This window comes from Paramisgurnus dabryanus, chromosome 22 (genome assembly GCF_030506205.2).
Source record: "Paramisgurnus dabryanus chromosome 22, PD_genome_1.1, whole genome shotgun sequence".
NCBI classification, from domain to species: domain Eukaryota; kingdom Metazoa; phylum Chordata; class Actinopteri; order Cypriniformes; family Cobitidae; genus Paramisgurnus; species Paramisgurnus dabryanus.
In genome coordinates, this window is record NC_133358.1 from 21,006,873 (window position 1) to 21,026,385 (window position 19,513).

General features: G+C 37.2%; 1 protein-coding gene across 3 annotated transcripts in view; it reads right to left on the minus strand.

The window, feature by feature from the left end:
- ctnnd2a (catenin (cadherin-associated protein), delta 2a) overlaps positions 1-19,513 on the minus strand; it is a 310,244-nt gene that overhangs the window by 24,629 nt on the left and 266,102 nt on the right. For all 3 annotated transcript variants that reach the window (XM_065258246.2, XM_065258245.2, XM_065258247.1), the window contains 2 exons: positions 17,364-17,514; positions 7,667-7,892 (listed from right to left, as the gene is read on the minus strand). In XM_065258246.2, coding sequence (XP_065114318.1) covers positions 7,667-7,892; positions 17,364-17,514 — 377 coding nt within the window. The remainder of the gene's footprint in view (positions 1-7,666; positions 7,893-17,363; positions 17,515-19,513) is intronic.

Here is a 19,513-nt window from a genome sequence, read left to right on the forward strand (position 1 = left end):
AAGAATAAATAATAAAAATTTAAACTTAGTTTATTTATATAACAAGCAAAATAAACAACATAATCTACATAATCCTAGGAAACCAAAACATGTTATTTTCGACTAGGCATTTGTTAAAGAGTTAGGTTAGCAACAAGTCAGACCGTTAAAAAAACTGAAACCGGAATTAAAGCAAACCGGAATGGAAAAATGTAATTAAAGTTCAGATCAGACACGTATCGCGTCACCGCACGTGCGTCCGATAAAAGACGCGTCCGTCTATAAAAAGGCTAGATGTCTTACGGCGGAGTCTCTCACGTCATCACCGGCGGCCATCTTACCACAGTCAGCTCACTCACTCGTAGCATTGTGTTTTAGTGGTGCATGTACTTTAAATAACCATAACTTGCTCAGTTTTCTACCGATTTTCCAATGGTTTGGTTCGTTACAAAAATTGTTAAAGTGGCAATATTTCTGAACATTATTCATAAGTATGCAGTGTCATAGGTACATCTCTGACGTTTATAATAAACCAAACCCGTTGAAAATCTGTAGAAAATTAAACAAGTTATGCTTATTTAAAAGTACATGCACCATTAAAACACAATGCTACGAGTGAGCGAGCTGACTGTGATAAGATGGCCGCCAGGTGCAGACGTTGACCTCCATTGGCCAGCAGTGTGGGCGAGACATCTAGCCTAACTATGGTTGTACCCATGTAAAGTAAAAAACTCCCAACTTGCAATTTTATGCTTTAAACAGAGATGGCGATAGAGAGCCAGTTACAGATTGCAACTTAAAAAATAAAAAAATAAAAAAAATTCTAAAGTATCCAAGTAAAAGGTTGTGATTACAAAACATTCAACTGGATGTCACACAGGCTTAAAATTTAACACAGCACAATTTTGTTTCTTAGATGACTGCATTTAATGCCATAATGTGTTTCTTATGCTTTCTATGAAAAAGTCTCATAAAGACAGCAGCTTTTGTTATGATTAACAATGCGCCGCAAACAACAGAAGCCATCGTTCGGCTCTCAATGAGGACATAAATTGTTTGACTTGGGCTGATTTGATGGAACAGCTGTGTCTTTTGTCTTCTATCGAGCTGACTCAATCCATTTCTGCTCAAAGGACACAATGAAACAATTTCCAATTGCCACTTGAAATGAAGTTGGGACATCTTAGCTATTAAAGTGAACATGACTTTAACAGAGGAAATGAATGCCACTGTTCCTTTCAAATATGACGAATTGGATTCTTAGACATAAAGCTTGATTTCTATCCTCTCTTTCCTCAACTTAAAACATGGATTGTAATATGATTCAATCTTCAGTCGAGCCAGGCCCTGTCTCAGACATCTGTGTCCTTTAAGTTCAGATCAGGTGACACAATGCAGCATAGGTTGATGTGTAGCAGTCTGCAACAGGTGTAAGTCACACAAAATGCTGGGGAGCATTGTTTAGTATCATAAAATGATAAATGTGACACCCTATGCAGCTGGAGACTGGATGCATAATATTAAGAAACATGACAAACTGTACCAAATAAATAGTTATATAAACAATATAACAAAGCAATATAGGAGAATGATCCATTCTGATATGAAACTGCAATGTCAGCCAATCCTTGCTATGATTATATATCACCTGGTTATGTTCACGCTTTATACTAAGAAACAAGCACCTGGTTGGCTTGTCCCTTTGATAACCTCTCAGCAGGAAACTAAGCAGCTGTCATCTGCATACTGGCTTAAGCACAGGGTATGAATATCCGATCGGATGCGTGATGTGTCATTTTGATGAGGGCTGGACAAATGTCTTTGACAGTATGTGTCCTGTCTCAAACAGGACAAGAGGTGTCATCTCTCACTCACTGTCAGGCTCGGAAAACATGCAGCTTACCAGACTGAGGATGAAAAGACCTTGATCTACAGGCAGTTGTTATAAGACAGAGAGACGTTGAAGTAAAAATCTAATGAACTTCAGAATTTGGTACTTAGGTTTGTTGAAAAACTGATTATCCATGTTATCCCTGCATGATTCGATAAGGCTACTACAGTAAGAGCATCTTGTGTGTGAAAGCTAGGAGAGAAAATCGGACTTTCATACAAATGTGTTTTGTAACTACACTCACCTAAAGCAGGAGTGGGGAACCCTGGGTCCTGGAGGGCCAATGTCCTGCAGAGTTTAGTTCCAACCCTAATCCAACACACCTGAATTTCATTTCCAAGTAATCCTGAAGAATTGAATTAGATTTTTCAGGTGTGTTTAATTAGGGTTGGAACTAAACTCTGCAAGACAGTGGCCCTCTAGGACCAGGGTTCCCCACCTCTGAACCTAAAGTATTATTAGGAACACTTGTTCAATTTCTCATTAATGCAATTATCTAATCAACCAATCACATGGCAGTTGCTTCAATGCATTTAGGGGTGTGGTCCTGGTCAAGACAATCTCCTGAACTCCAAATTGAATGTCAGAATGGGAAAGAAAAGTGATTTAAGCGATTTTGAGCGTGGCATGGTTGTTGGATTTTCACGCACAACCATTTCTAGGGTTTAGAAAGAATGGTGTGAAAAGGGAAAAACATCCAGTATGTGGGCGAAAATGCCTTGTTGATGCTAGAGGTCAGAGGAGAATGGGCCGACAGATTCAAGCTGATATAAGAGCAACTTTGACTGAAATAACCACTTGTTACAACCGAGGTATGCAGCAAAGCATTTGTGAGGCCACAACACGCACAACCTTGAGGCGGATAGGTTACAACAGCAGAAGACCCCACCGCGTACCACTCATCTCCACTATAAATAGGAAAAAGAGGCTACAATTTGCTCGAGCTCACCAAAATTGGACATTTAAAAACTGGAAAAATGTTGCCTGGTCTGGTGAGTCTCAATTTCATTCAGATGGTAGAGTCGTAAACAGAATGAGAACATGGATCCATCATGCCTTGTTACCACTGTGCAGGCTGCTGGTGGTGGTGTAATGGTGTGGGGGATGTTTTCTTGGCACACGTTAGGCCCCTTAGTGCCAATTGAGCATTGTTTAAATGCCATGGCCCACCTGAGCATTGTTTCTGACCATGTCCATCCCTTTATGACCACCATGTACCCATCCTCAACCCAATAGAGCATCTTTGGGATGTGGTGGAACGAAACTTCGTGCCCTGGATGTGCATCCCACAAATCTCCATCAACTGCAAGATGCTATTCTATCAATATGGGCCAACATTTCTAAAGAATGCTTTCAGCACCTTGTTGAATCAATGCCAGGCAGTTCTGAAGACGAAAGGGGGTCAAACACAATATTAGTATGGTGTTCCTAATAATCCTTTAGGTGAGTGTAGATCAATGTCACAAATGCTCTCATTAAAACAATGTCCAGAAAATAGAGAAATTTCTAAAATGTTAATTGGGACTTAGTATTTCTTTAATCTCAGTTAATGGAAGTTAACCTGCATTCAGCTTTGATTCGAATTTCGGTCACAGGAGTGACAGTGACCACTGGCCCCTGGATGGGGCGTGTCCAGTCACGAGACAAAGTTGAGAAAAGTTTAACTTTTTGCAAATAATAAGCGACTTTTTGGAGCAACTACCAATGAGAGCGAAGCAGTGGAGTTCACGTCATCTGTCTTTCGTCAGCTAGTGGAGTGGACGTTACTCATTTATTTATGACAACCAGATTAAAGGATTAGTCCATTTTCTTAAAAAATCCAGATAATTTACTCACTACCATGTCATACACTTAACAGTTTCAATGCAGTTAAAAATTGCAGTTCCAAATGACTCTAAACGATCCCAAACGAGGCATAAGGGTCTTATCTAGCGAAGCGATTGTAAAAATATGCACTTTTAAACCACAACTTCTCGTCTTCCTCCGGTCCTGTGATGCGCCGGCGCGACCTCACGTAATATGTCATCAAGATCAAGAGGTCACGGATGACGTATGCGAAACATATTTACAAGTGTGTTGAAAGAGGACCGCTCTGACGTTGTTGTATGTGGAGTGAGTCAATTATCTGGATTTTTTTAAAGAAAATGGACTTATCCTTTAAGAAACGCCCCCTAATGACATTGTTGAAAGAGACGTGCGACACAAAGCGACAAAATGTGAACGTACCTATACCCTGCACCATTCGGTAACCATTTAACTGTGGTAAAATCTAGGGATGGGCATTCGATTAAGTTTTCTTTGTCGATCATCGGGAGAATTAACGATCGACTATCGATTAATCATTAATATTTTTATAATAAAATTTGTTATTTAACTTTTATACTTAAAAAATGCAATGAATACAAATATACAGCGTGTTTTTCCTCGATGAGACCTTTATTACAAGATCAACTTGTGGCAGACGGTTAAACTATGTTTCAAACATTTATTTGCGTGCATGTGCGGTGCTCTAGCAGCGGAACCTGCAGCTGCGAGCCAGCGTTCTTAAACAGAGACCTCATTAGTTCCAAAATCAAAAAAAAAAAAAAACAGATTCATGTTTAACATTAAATTAAACAAAAAACATAATACTTAGATCTGAAAGGTTTTGTCAAAATGTAACTCAAAATTATTCAAGCCAGAAGAAAGTGCAAGATATTAGCCTTCCTAACATTAGGCTATAACAAATTAGGCTATTTAAAGCCTCGTGAAAAATAACTAACTTAAGTAACTGGCATAAAACTTCTGCACCAGTCTACTGATTTTTTTGAGAAATAAAAGCATTTTTTGGGGTCAGACGCGACCGCAACCCATGGTGACCATCAGTCCAGCTGCCGCCGAAAACAGCCGCTCCGAGGAGACTGACCGGGATGCACTGGTACCTCAGCGCTAACTTGGCTTATTCCGCATACAGAGTATGTGTGAAACAGCGTGCGTTTTGTGAGCCCCATTCACCATTGTTTAATTATACTAACATAGTCTTTTAGTTTTTATTTGTTGTAAAACAATAGTAGACACAAATTTACTATGGTCTCCAACTCCACAATATACCATAACCATGGTATTTGTTGTAAAATTGCGGAAATACAAATCGTTTTAATCTGCAAAAAAAAAAAAAAACACATTTTCACAATGATAAAATCATGGCTAATTTTCCTAAGGTAGTAATTACAAAATGATATATGTTTTAAAGACGGAGATGCGCACCTGTCAATCTATTACATAACAGAGCGAGGCCAGAGACAAACGTGCTCATAAACGGGAGTAATATGGAATAATGTGTGCATCTTTGAATAACTGTAAGTATACATTTCTTTTAAATATATTTTGTCATATAAAGTTTTGAGACATGGCCTAATAATGCTTTTTTCACTTTAATTGCTCATTTAGACTTATTGTGCGGGTAACAGCGTTTTTGACGCATTTACCTCAGAGATTATTTTAGCAATATTGCTTTTTTTCCGGTAATAATAATACAATTTATATTTCAATCCTGTTTCATTGTCTGTTTATTCATTTCATTATGCTGTTATGTTAATGTGAGGATATTTATTTGCCATATGAAACGTGCCGTTATATGAATACTTTTGTATAATATTCAAATATATGCGGAATAATGTGTGCGTCTTTGAATTCATACAGTTGCTTATTTTTGTCATAAAGTTTTGAGAAATAATAATATTGTGAGGATTTATTTCCATATGAGACGCTTTTTGTCTTTGAATACTCTCGTTTATTATTTGGAAATCATATACATAGGAAATATATAATGTGGAAGGGTAGACTTGCAAAGTTACTCTGCTTATTTTTATTTATGATATATGTGGAGATAAATAAAGCATTGCAAAACTGCTGATTTGATCCATTCAGATCCTGACCACCAGGCTAGAGATTTTTAAACATCCTTAATCCACATTTACTAGTCTGTCAAATAATATCTAACATATATTGTTTTGTGAAAAAAATGATGCTTTGTTCTATTGTTTATGCGGAAAAGTGTTCACAGAAAGTGTCAACCACATGAACGTTTTATATGAATAAGCGGTCAGCAGCGCACTGCAACGGGTGCTTGACGGATTCGCCGCACACATACGCAAACGCACTGCATACGCAGTATTTGTGAAACAGGAGTTAGATAAAAAAATGCATTCAATTAATTGATAACAAATTAATGTGATCGACGAAATTCTTAACAATCAATTATCGATCGTCGATTAATTATGCCCATCCCTAGTAAAATCACTGTAACAGATGCAGCCTCTTGTGGTTTATAGTTTTATTCTGTCTAAGTAGGCCAACTGAACAGAGAAAATCAAAACTCTCAGTATAAACGGATCAATTCTTATAAAACTTTTACTTTTCTTCATTCCACTTCAACAGACACTGACTATGCTATGCAACTCATTTCTCACTGCACTCTGGATGTATACTGTATACGATGTTGCTGAACATATGTAGACGATGTAGCCTTGAAGCTAATGGAATGCTTACTGAGGTCTGACTCATACCGTTAATCTCTTTTAAGAAAAATACAGGCATAAAAGAGAAACCACTTAACTGGAAAATATAAGTTATAAAGAGCAAAACTCCCATCAGGGCCATGCAAATGCAAGGCAAGACAAAGTGTGATAAATGAGTAACGTCAGAGCCATGGCCTAGTGGTCAGTGTTGATATACATCCTCAAACACACTTGACAGAACAACTTTCTGTGTACTGTATTAGGTGTAACTTTTAGAAGGATCTCTTGACAGAAATGCTAATTAATATGCATATCTATATTATCAGTGGTGTATAAAGACCTTACATAATGAACTGTATTGTTTCTATTACCTTAAAATGAGTTTTCTTAGACGAGGACATGTTTGTCCTGTGGCAGCTACTGTAGCTTTTCAATGCATTTTGGAATTGTGGTTGATTGCAATTCCAAATCTCACCACTAGATGCCGCTAAAAACCATACTGTACCTTTAAGGTCATTTTAACTGTATAAATATGTGACACAGTCTGTAAAAACCCAGTTAAAGTCATACTTAAGTAAAGTTTTCTATATAAAAAACGCAAAGAACGTTGTGTAAATGTACTGTAGATGCTTGAATGCTGAATGTATGATCTCTGATCTCTCGCGGCCCTGAAGCTCATAAAATTTTTATTAAGGTCTGAGTCATCTGTTTATGACATCTAAGTAATATGACAAAAACCTCCTCCGCTTACTTCTACTCATCATTTCCTGTCCTTCCACTTATGGTCAATAAGTAAGAAAAAATTAACGACGAGCCAGAAAAAAAATAATTATTATTATTTTCAAATCATTCAAAGGACCGGAGTAAATTATTCTGCTTATACCACGGTTATCACAGACATTGCTCTGGTGGTTATTTTAAGTTATACCATGGGTCTGTTGAATGCTGTATTCTGATTGGCTGAGAAATGTTCCATGGGTATGCATTAATTTCTGATAACCGCACACCTAACTTTTTAAATGTCTTAAAAATAGGCACCAGAGCAATGTTTGTCCGTGGTATAAGAGGAATAATTGACTCCGGTCCTTTGAATTATTTGAAAATAATGCACACCTGCGGTGTAACGGCACAACGCGAAGGGTGTGCATTATTTTCTTATAATTCAATGGCCCGTCGTCAATTATTCCTTACACATTTGACAAGTCAGATGTGCATTTATCAAAAAATAATGAATACTTGTGGAACATTTCTGAACCAAAAAGCATTCAATATAAAAAGTGAAAATCGCCATACTCACTTGTCTCCTTTACTTCTGGCAATACCGATTAGCTTTTCGATGCCACCTGCGTCTCGTAAAGCTTTGGCGTTCTCCATGTTCTTGGTGATGACCTCGTGCAGGGCGCAGCATATAGCTGTTACAGTGTCGTCGCACATGGTTTTACCCGCTGTGCTGTTGGCAGTGCCACCGCTAGCATTGCTTCCGCCCGGCAGGCGATGGATGAGGTCCCGCATTGCATATTTACCTGGGGAGAAAGTGTGAGCGAGAGACAAAAAGAGAGAGAGAGCGCAAATGAGTTGATGATTAACACTGGAGTAATTGTGATAGTCAGGGTCACATTTTCACACTCAGAACTATTGTGTTGCGATTTATAATACAATAATATAGAAACTGTGACAATTCCAGTCTGTCAGATGTGTCGGAGCAGCATCATATGATTTCTAGAGCAGATGTTTTACAGACTGCAGTGTGCATGATTCATGCTATTTGAGAAAATATGAGAAAACCCTGACATTAAAGAACAGCAGGTGGTGTGTAATTAAATCTGACTTGGAAAAACTTTTAGAGCACTGAAAAAATTTGCCCAGTAAAAGAAAAATATCTAGATTTTGAAAAGGTATTGTTATGTTTAACGAAAGTTTTTCCTTTCTGGTTAAAGAAATAAAAAACATTTCCGCATACAACAAACTGTCAAAACAATCTGTGTGCCTGGCCTGTAGATAGCGATGTTACCTTGTAAAGAAACACTACAGCTGTGCACATACGCATTCTTCTACAAGGCAATAAATATAAACTATCTGCAGATACTGATGTTAAAGGGACACTCCACTTTTTTTGAAAATATGCTAATTTTCCACTTCCCCTAGAGTTAAACATTTGATTTTTACCGTTTTGGAATCCATTCAGCTGATCTCCGGGTCTGACGCTACCACTTTTAGCATAGCTTAGCACAATCCATAGAATCTGATTAGACCATTAGCATTGTGCTAAAAAATAACCAAAGAGTTGTGATATTTTTCCTATTTAAAACTTGACTCTTCTGTAGCTAATCGTGTACTAAGACTGACGGAAAATTACAAGTTGTGATTTTCTAGGCATATATGGCTAGGAACTATACTCCCATTCTGGCGTAATAATCAGTGACTTTGCTGCCGTAACATGGCTGCAGGAGGCGCAATTATATTACGCAGCAGCCGAAAATAGTCCCCTTAGTATCTTTCAATAGCAGGGGACTATTTTCCGGCACTGCGTAATATCATTGCACCTGCTGCACCCATGTTACGAAAGCAAAGTCCTTAATTACGCCAGACCCGGAGATCAGTTGAATGGATTCCAAAACGGTAAAAATCAAATGTTTAACTCTAGGGGAACTGGAAAATGAGCAAAAAAAGTAGAGTGTCCCTTTAATACTGATAGTAGTGAATATATTAAATTGCATTAATTAAATTCTGAAGATTACATTTTCTGAATGTTATTCATTCACATAATGACCATTAATATTGAACTTTCTTTACACTTTCTATACACTGAGCTCAAATTTACAGCATTTTCTTTTTCTCTTTTTATTGAGAGGATATATCGGCCACGACTATCTGCTGTTTTTTAACTATGAGCCGATAGTGAGAAAAAAAATCACACAGGGATTTACAATAATGATAAGGTACATAAATTGCTCTTTCATTACAAATATCACTTTTGTAGGCCTATGTTATGCATATATTATTTTGATATTATTCTGTTATTACACTATGAAAAAAGTGAGCAGAAATGTGAGTGGCATTGAAATGCTGAAGGTTAGTGTAAAATCGCTCTGCTTCAGTTTTGCAAACTAAATATCAGCACTCAGTTTTGAGTACTGTATACATTTTGTGCATACAAGATAAACTACACAGCTTCAGATTTCATTTGTAATGACAATAATCCTGTCTGAATGTCAGAGTTTTAGTATAGGCAGGATTTTAAGATGCTGCTTTAATAAGGTCCATCCACAGAACTGCAAAGTGACTTGTCAAGAGACTGACGGGTCTTGAAGAGCACCTATTTCATTGCCAAAAAAACTTTATTTTGTGTATTTGGTATAATACAGTGGCTTTGCGTTGTTTATGGTTAAAAAAACACATTATTTTCCACATACTGTACATTTTTGTAGCTCCAGATATCCTGCTTTCCTCAAATGCATTGTACAAAACTCATCAATCTGAAAAACTCTGTGTCCCTGATTGGCCAGCTAATCTGTACATTGTGATTGGCCTGAATACCTCTGACGTCAGCCGGAAATGCAACACTCCTTACCATGTTTGAAAGATTCGCTACCAGGCTGTGGGAAGAATTATGATAATGTCGCTTTTGTCTACATCACCAATCCCAGGAAGTAAACTGTTGCCTACATTCTGTGTGTTTGTTGTAGTCCAAGAAAATATATTTACATTGAAGATGATAACTTGCATCATTGTTTACTTTGGGGTTTGTACCTTTAGCATATCGTTAACATGTACTAATACACACTTACACACAAAAGAAAATGTAAAAATGTGAATTGGACCATTGGTGCCCTTTAATACTTCAGATAGGTGAAAGTTTTGGAGGAAGGATTCAGAGTGAAATAACTTTAGACTTCATCTGCTGTATCCAATAAACATCAAGGGAAATCATATACTCAACAGTTTTAGGGGAATGAAGAGACCTATATTCACCTATATTTCTCTGTTAAGTTCCTTCAAAGTTACTGTCAGAAAATGTAAACAGCTTCAGGTAACCCCGTTGGCAATGATCACAAATGTCAAAATGTTTTATTTTGCTGGTTTTCACCGACTCTAGATGAATTATAAGTTGAACTGATAAAAATAGTTTTTGTGATGTAGCAATTAAGTTTAAGAAGGAATAAGAAAATTGTTTTGATTTCTCATTGCCACTCCAATATTTTGACCTTTGAAACTCATAAGAGTCGCTCTTATTCTGGCACCCAATTATTCCATCACAGAAGCACACAGCTAATGAAATTAATCTAACACTGTTCAATTCTTTACGCTAATTCCAAATGGTCTCCAAAGGAAAAACACAGACGTAATTTCCAACATGAAGCAAAAATGATTTTTCATCAATGAGCTTCTAGTTAATTGGTGTCGTCTTATCTCGTACCCGCAGGCAGAATGGTCTGTTTTTTTTGTGTGAGCTGACAATATGGAGGCAGTTCAGTGAGATGTGAGATTTCATTGAAAGGCAAACTGTGGGTAAAATATGATATTTACTGAAAACTGGACGGCTAAAACTATCGATCAGCAATAACATCTGAGCTATTGTTCAATGAGTCTGCAATACTCCCAACAATAAGCTCCTCTGTTATAGTGTTTCAAATAGTTTTTCTGCTGTCTCAATTTTAAGTTCTTGTGTTTGGATAACTGTCAGATAAAATCATTATCTTTTCAGTTTTATTTGTTTGATGAGAAAAGTCCAAATTAATTTAATACTTTAACCCCATGTCTGTGCGATGGTGGCACAAGGATTAAATTAGAAATTAAAATTGGTTTGACATGCACTGATGAAACAACAAAATAATACCTTTATAAAATTTAAATATCAAAACAAAAAAACATATGAGCAGTCCAACACGTTACATGTTTTTCTACCAATTTTGGAGGAAAATTGTGGATTTAAGTCTAGTAAACGTGTTACTATAGAGAAGAAATATCTTACTTGCATCTATATGCATTATTAAACTATATTTGTACATTGTCAAATTTACCAAAAAAATAATAGTTATTACAAACTAACCAGTGGAAGGGCACAGATTAAATCAGACATACATAGCCTACGGGTCATTGTCGCACTGCACGCTAATATATTATGACATCACACAAACTGTGTTCAGTACATCTTCACTCTCAAATACCATGGTACAAAAGCTATTATTGTGGTGCTACCCTTTTTCACCTTTGTACCTAAAGGGTGCATATTAACACATCAATTGGTACCTCAAATGTATATCTGTAGTAAATGGTATATATTAGGACCTTTTAAAAGGGTACTGCCCCAATGACAACTTCTGTATCTTTATTTCTGACAGTGTACAACTTAATAGTATTGTAAGCCCCTAATACACCCAGATGCATCACACACTACTGCATCGTGATCATATTCTCACAGAGGACATTGAGACCGGTGAAGTGTGGGGCATTTTGAGTCAAGTTTTAGGCTTTAAGATTAACATGAAGCATGAGATGCCACAATTATGAGTAATCACATGTTCAGGACCCTTAAGCACAAGCTGCTGATTTTTCGGAGCAATCTGGACAAGATTAATTCCGATCGAGCCTCTGAAAATCTTAAATGTAGCAACATCAGAAACAATCATGGAAAAGTGAAGAGGGTTTTAAATAACACCGTATCTCACTCCTCATGATAAATAAAAACAGTCCTAGTGTTAGCTGTGTTACATGGCTAGAGTTAGCAGCTGTTTATGACTGGATGCTAACCTTGACTTGCTAGAGTGCCTCATCTACGGGCTCTTGGGAGTACAAGGGCCTGCTGGTAATCAGAGGTAAGTGCAGGCCCTCCAGCCTATAAAAGCCCATTCTCCTACAAAACATGCAATCAGCTGCAGGGCCCTGGACTGTCATGAGCACCAGAAATACACGCGTACCCCTAGACACTTACAAAGAGAGATGGATAGCTTCAACTGTGCTCCATAATAGCTGCGTTTATGCTAAGTCTAGGTGTCCAAAATGCTGTTTAGGACATTAAGCTAAAAGGATAATTTTTTTTTTGCTTTAGTAAAAACATATACAGGTACTTGACAAGGTATATAATGACCACAATAGCAAAGATTTGCATTAAAGTGGATCCATTGAAAAGAAGTACATTAATATTCCTATCAAGGGGAGTTCAAAGGGAGTTTGTAAAACATTTCATGAAGCTGCCCTGAGGGTTCTCGGTTCGGTTTGAAATGTCACACGGTGGTAAAAGGCTTCGGGCATCATCTTTGTGTGCTTTTATTCTGGAATAACATTTTAATTGAGTCATAGAGGGCTTTTTACTAACCCAATGGAAGATTTAAACCCCAGTGGCAGAAAATGGCCAACGTGGATGTAAGAGAGAAGTATAAACAACAAGGTATTCAAAGCTAAAATTGTTCTTAAAGGTTAGGGAGCAAATTAAATTGGAAATCAGTCACCGTGGCGATTATTTGAAAGGGGGATGTTGGGCCGTTCAAACGCTGTATCGGTCTCTGTTACTACCTTTGATGTCTGTCGTATTGGATTATAAGCAAAGGCATCTTCTGAAGACTTAACATTTTAGAAGAGCCACCTGGTGGAAAGGAAGGAAGAGATGACTTTGGATTTGGATCTCACTGCTGCTTTTGGACACCAATAAGATAAAGAGTGATTTTCTTATGTGCCATTATTATAAAGCAGCTCTTTTGATTTGAAGCACTTCGGGGGATCTTCTAATGAAAAAGAAAGGAAACAGATAAAGAAAGAAGATGGAGAAAATGACAAAATGGACGCACGGCGGAGCATTTGAGAAATAAGAAGATTTTCGGCAAATTGAAGAGAGGGAGTGTCAATGGGACCACACCACACATACACACCATAGGCCAGTCGACAAAACACTCAAACTATTTGTTCTGTTTTTGTGAAAGTTTATGAAAAATATGCGTTTTTCGGTAATCAAATCTTAAATGAAACTTTCAATGATAAATCGAAACTTTCCAAATCCCTCTACTGTACTTCCTCCGAAATTTTGGATCTTGAAAACAGGCAGAGTTAAGCTGTTTCCAAAGTTACAGCACATTTCAACAAATCCACTAAAAATGTGTCTCATCGTGGTCTGTTTACCCGCACCAATATGCCTGGAAAAGCAACTTTTACTTTTACCTAAAGTTTGGAGAGCCATTTAGATTACAAATCACACAAGTCTGTAGCTCATCCAATGTTACGCCTAACTCCTGTCTGCATGCATACACGGCCAGCATGGCTGGTGTTCTGGATGTTGAAGCAGCCTCGAACATTAGTCAGGGGATTAAAGACATTAACGTTTCAAAATTCATCCACTGGAACATATCTGTATCAATGACTTGCAAAAACCAACGAGGAGCCATGAGGAACCTGTATTTCCCTGAATTTTCAGCTGAATTGCTGAAGTTTTATAAGTTAAGGATTTTAATTTGCCACTGGTTTTTTTTGAGGTTTGTGGTAAATACCTGGACAACTTGCCAAAGGTTAGATTAGTGGTTACATTAGTGAAGATCAATGGATCAAATTCAGATCGAATGCAGACAGCACCTGTACATTTGGCCGACGTCGATCCAAAAGATTTCGACTTAAAGATTTCACATCTTAAAGAGAGGGACACGCATTCTTACGTCTGTAAACGCTTTGAGAAATGATCGTATGATCAAATTTAGGATGCTTCTACACAGTTTTTTATACATGAGGCACTACAGATGGTGTGCATATACCATAATAAGGGAGATTTACAACTTTGCATTGTCCCAACATTGTGGCTTAGTGGTTAAAGGATAAGTAAATTTTCTTAAAAAAATTCAGATAATTTACTCACCACCATGTCATCCAAAATGTTGATGTCTTTCTTTGTTCAGTCGAGAAGAAATTATGTTTTTTTGAGGAAAACATTCCAGGATTTTTCTCATTTTAATGGACTTTAATGGACCCCAACACTTTACAGTTTTAATGCAGTTAAAAATTGCAGTTTCAACGGAGCTTCAAAGGACTCTAAACGATCCCAAAAGAGGCATAAGGGTCTTATCTATCGAAACGATTGTCATTTTAGACAAGAAAAATAAAAAAATATGCACTTTTATTCCACAACTTCTCGTCTTCCTCCGGTTTTGTGATGCGCCAGCGCGACCCCACAGTGTAAAAAATACTTTGCTGCCTTAAAAAAATTTGTTGAATCAACTTGGATTTACCAATCATTTCAACTTACTATTATTATCTTGACTAGAGATGAGTTGTTATAACTACAGGTGAGTTGTTATAACTTATAAAATTCAGTTGACTTTTCTCAACTATATTTTATAAGTTGTGACAACTCATCTTTGTTGACATGACTTGTAAATCTGAGTTGATTTAACAAAAAATTTTAAGGCAGCAAAGTATTTTTTACAGTGCACGTAATGAGGTCACGGATGACGTATCGAAACCATGCCCCAGTGTTTACAAGTGTGGAGAAAGAGGACCGTTTCCAACGTTGTTGTATGTCGAATGATACTAGTTAATGTCTTTGTGTCAGTTTATTGTTTAAAATGGTCCGCAAAAGTGTGTTTCATATATGTAACACGTGACCTTTCGATGTCATTACGCAATAACAGGAGGTTGCACTGGCGTGTCACACAGCCGGAGGAAGAAAAGAGATTTAAAAGTGCATATTTTTTATTTTTCTTGCCAAAAATGACAATCGTTTCGCTAGATAATGCCTCGTTTGAGATCGTTTAGAGTCCTTTGAAATCGCAATTTTAAACAACATTAAACTGTTAAGTGTTGGGGTCCATTAAAGTCCATTAAAATGAGAAAAATCCTGGAATGTTTTCCTCAAAAAACATAATTTCTTCTCGACTGAACAAAGAAAGACATCAACATTTTGGATGACATGGTGGTGAGTAAATGATCTGGATTTTTTTTAAGAAAATTGACTAATCCTTTAAGAGTAAGGCTTGAAACCCATATGTCGCGGTTTGATTCCCACAAACTACAGGAAGCATCTGAGGTGCCCGGGCACTGCACTGATAGCTGTTTATTACTTGCAGAGCAGATGTTCGCTACTCACTGGAAGGTGAGTTCACTATTTTTCCCAATTATACTTGGGTATATCGGGCCAACGTCATCCAGATGTATATGTGTTCTTTATGAAAATATGATTAATTCCTCGAATGTATTCCAGCAACCTTGCAATTCCTAATTCAGCTACTGTAGTGTCACCTTATTCTTTTAGAGAAAAACACTGAGATGCATATTATTAGGAAAATTTTTCTTCACCATCTTTGCTTCGCAAATTCTCTTTATCTCATTCTCTCCCTCAGTACGGAGCCAAAAATTAACACCAGCCTAAAGCACGTCACCCCCCTCCTTTCCATAGCGCTGATGTCATCCACCTCAAACCCAGAGCGAGGGAATGTGACTAAAAAAAGCAATAAAAGAAAACATGAAAGAGAAAAGGTCACAGCAGAGACAGAGATTACATTTCTACTGTACCCAAGGGTTTATGAATGCCAATGAGGTTTAAAGATTACACTTTATGTACTTTAAAGCAAAATTAGTCCTTTAAAATTGTCTTTAACTGCATGTTTTTAAAAAAAAGAGTCACAACAAAAGAGATACAGGACAATCTCTCAATATTTTGATCTTGTACTGAGTATCTGCACATAACATCAAAGCAACAGGATTAAGCTATTATTATTTTATTTAAGCTTTTTATGTATTCATTAATCTTTAATCTAATATAGGATCCAAAACAGAACATGTACATTTCTTATGGAAAAATACTGTAGAATACTGTAGTACATTATAATAAATACTACACTTTGTGAATGCATACTACAGTATTCTGTTTTACCTACAGTTAAATGCTAAACTGCAATAAACACTGAAGTATACTTCAATTATTACTAGGCATTTTACTGCAGTTAGTATGTTTTCATGGATGCCATAAGCAACAAGAACAAATATTAACATTTTGAAGAAAGATTAAAGAGACACTTTTTCCAAATTATATTTGCACCGATAAATCATGTATTAAGAAAGTAAACAGGGTGAATTTGGATTAAACGTTAAACTAAACTCTCGGTGCTTGAATTAGGAAATAAAGCAAACAAGCACTTGTGCCAAATTTGATCTCCACAATCTGATTTTAGACGATGTGTAAATCTAGGCGGACTGCAGGTGGCAAACTCAAACCAGTTGTTCGGGGAGCTGAGAGACTTCAAACCAGCAGGCGGAAACTGGGAAGCCGTTGCCAAGGAGACAGCAGGACTCACCGGGGAAACTGAGATCATTAGGTGTGAGATCAATATTCCGTTGATGATGTCACCGGGAACGGTGTGAATGTCAGCGTGAGGCAGAGAACAGGAAGAAAGGAAACAAGTTCTAATTAAGCGCCTGATGTAGCGGGTCAGCATGTGGCCCCAACCGGGACTATTTGCCACAGCGGACCGCCCCGTCATTCAGACTGAGCCCACCTGTGCAGAATCTGATCCTGTCACGATCCCTTTAATATGAGTGATTCAGAGGCAATGCGATGTGATGCTCAACACCTGCATCAGTGTACTGTATGAAAATAAGTTCAGACTTCACACGGCTTCTTTGACACATGACTGCAGGAAATTATGTCAATTACAGGTGATATTCAGTGCATGTATAAATAAACAGATGTTGATATTATTGTAATGGTGGAGATGTACAACTATATGACAATACAAGGGTTTCAAAAACCTAAAAATAGCTAAAAATACTTCCACAAGACCAACGAATGTGATAAAACTGATGCTGGTTAACCAATTTAAAACGATGAGCGGCCCAGGGCTATGTAATAATAAAATGACAGTCATCTTCCCTTGACCTGAGAGCTCTGTACGAACAGCCCTCTTTACCACAGTGCTTAAAACATGAAGGACTGAACTCCATTATATACCACTCTCTATAACCCTGAGCTCCACAAACCACCTGAAACCGAGCACAGAGACCAGATAAAAGAAACATACCGATTAACTCTTTATTTCTGACGTCCAACGCCATGTTTCTGAGCGCCGTGGCGACCGCACAAACCACACGGTCGTTGTCTATTCTCAGTAGCTCCACGAGGATGGGCAGACCCTTCTCTTTCCTCACTGCTGCACGAATGTACACGGACCACTGTGGAGACATACAAAAAAAAGATGAACAGGTTTATAAATATGACAGTATGTTTATTTATGACTGGCCTAAAATTATCTGTTACTTTTTAGAACATGCGCTTTATAAAATAGTTTGTCCGTTTAGGAAGCGTTAACAATCTAAGGTAATAAAAATATACAGTTCATTACGTAAGGTCTTTATAAACCATTGATAATATAGTTATCTATTTAATATTGCATTTCTGTCAAGAGATCCTTTTAAAAGTTACAAGATGCAACTTTAAGTAGCCTGCAATTTTATGTTTCAAATAGAGATGGCGATAGAGAGGCAAAGTTACAGATTGCAGCTTTAAAGGGGACATTTTACAAGACTTTTAAGATGTCAATTAAATACTTGGTGTCCCCAGAGTACGTATGTGAAGTTCTAGCTCAAAATACCATATAAATAATTTTTTATAGCATTCGAAAATTGCCACTTTGTAGGTGTGAACAAAATGTGCCGTTTTTGGGTGTGTCCTTTAAAATGCAAATGAGCTGATGAAATGCAAACAAAGATCGCCATAATGGAGGTTTGTCGAAACTAAAACTCATTTGTGCTGTCAATTATTCGTTCTCTCTCTCTCTTTCTCTCTGCACTAAATGTCAGTGCCGTGGTTGGATAGTTGCAGATTAAGGGGCGGTATTATTATAACAAAACATTAGCACCAAAACAAAACATATGCTGGTCTTGCTGGTATGCTGTTTTTTTTCAGCAGGGATCGCCCACATTAGCACAGATGATTAAGCTACAGCGCTGACAACAATGCACTTTTCTTACTATGTATATATCAGCATTTTAGAGATCCCAACTGACAATTAAGTCAGTCTTTCTAGTTAGACATGCCATGTGTGTGAAATATCAGTAAAGTGTCTCATTTTTAGATCAGCACCCCGCTGACAGTCTAATCCCATATCCCAGGTTACGGTGAAAGACTAATATAAGCTCAGAGGTTTTTGCTCTCTGAGGTCTCTGTGTATGACCCCAGCTGTGGGATCAGCTTCTATCAGTGATGAATGTCAGCTCAGATTAGATTCTCTGTTAGTCGGCACAGGAGACCACAGCACAAGGCCCAGCAGGCGTCACTCCAAATTCCTTATTTATGATGACCTCTGTATATGTCTCTGTGCAAAAGAAACTGAATAAAAATCCTAAAATCTAGCGAGCTATCTACCAAGACAACATTCAGTTGTCCTATCCAACATTGCTTTATAATATAAAACATTAAATGGATACTCCAGCCAAATATCAAAATTACTCGATGATTTACTCAGCCTCAAACAATCTGAGATACATACGTCCATCATCTTTCAAATGAGCACAGTTGGAGTTATTTTAGTAAATGTAAATGTTTAAAATATTTTTCTTTCTTCTTCGATTACCCCCAAAATACCTTTATTAACCCCTTGGAGCCATGTGGATTACTTCTGTAAAGGATGGATGCACTTTTTTGAACTTCAAAGTAAGAAGGACATTTAATAAAATAACTGTTAATGTGTTTGTCTGAAAGATCATGGGCATATGAATTTAAAGGGGACATATCATGAAAATCTGACTTTTCCATGTTTGAGTGCTATAATTGGGTCCCCAGTGCTTCTATTAACCTAGAAAATGTGAAAAAGATCAACTCAGTAACTTAATTTTGGTAAACCATTTTCACATTAAGCATGTGAAAAAATAGGTCATTGAAATTTGGCTCCCCTTGTGATGTCAGAAGGGGATAATGCCACTCCTTAATCTGCACTTTCCAACCATAGCACTGACATTTATTGCAGACATAAGCTTTTGCATTTAAAAAACACACCCCAAAATGGCACATTTTGCGTACACATACAAAGTGGCAATTTTAACATGCTATAATAAATTATCTGTATGGTATTTTGAGCTAGAGCTTCACATATGTATTCTGGAGACAGCAAAGATTTTTTTTTAAATCTTAAAAAGTCTTGTGAAATGTCCTCTTTAAGATTGCTTGAGAGCG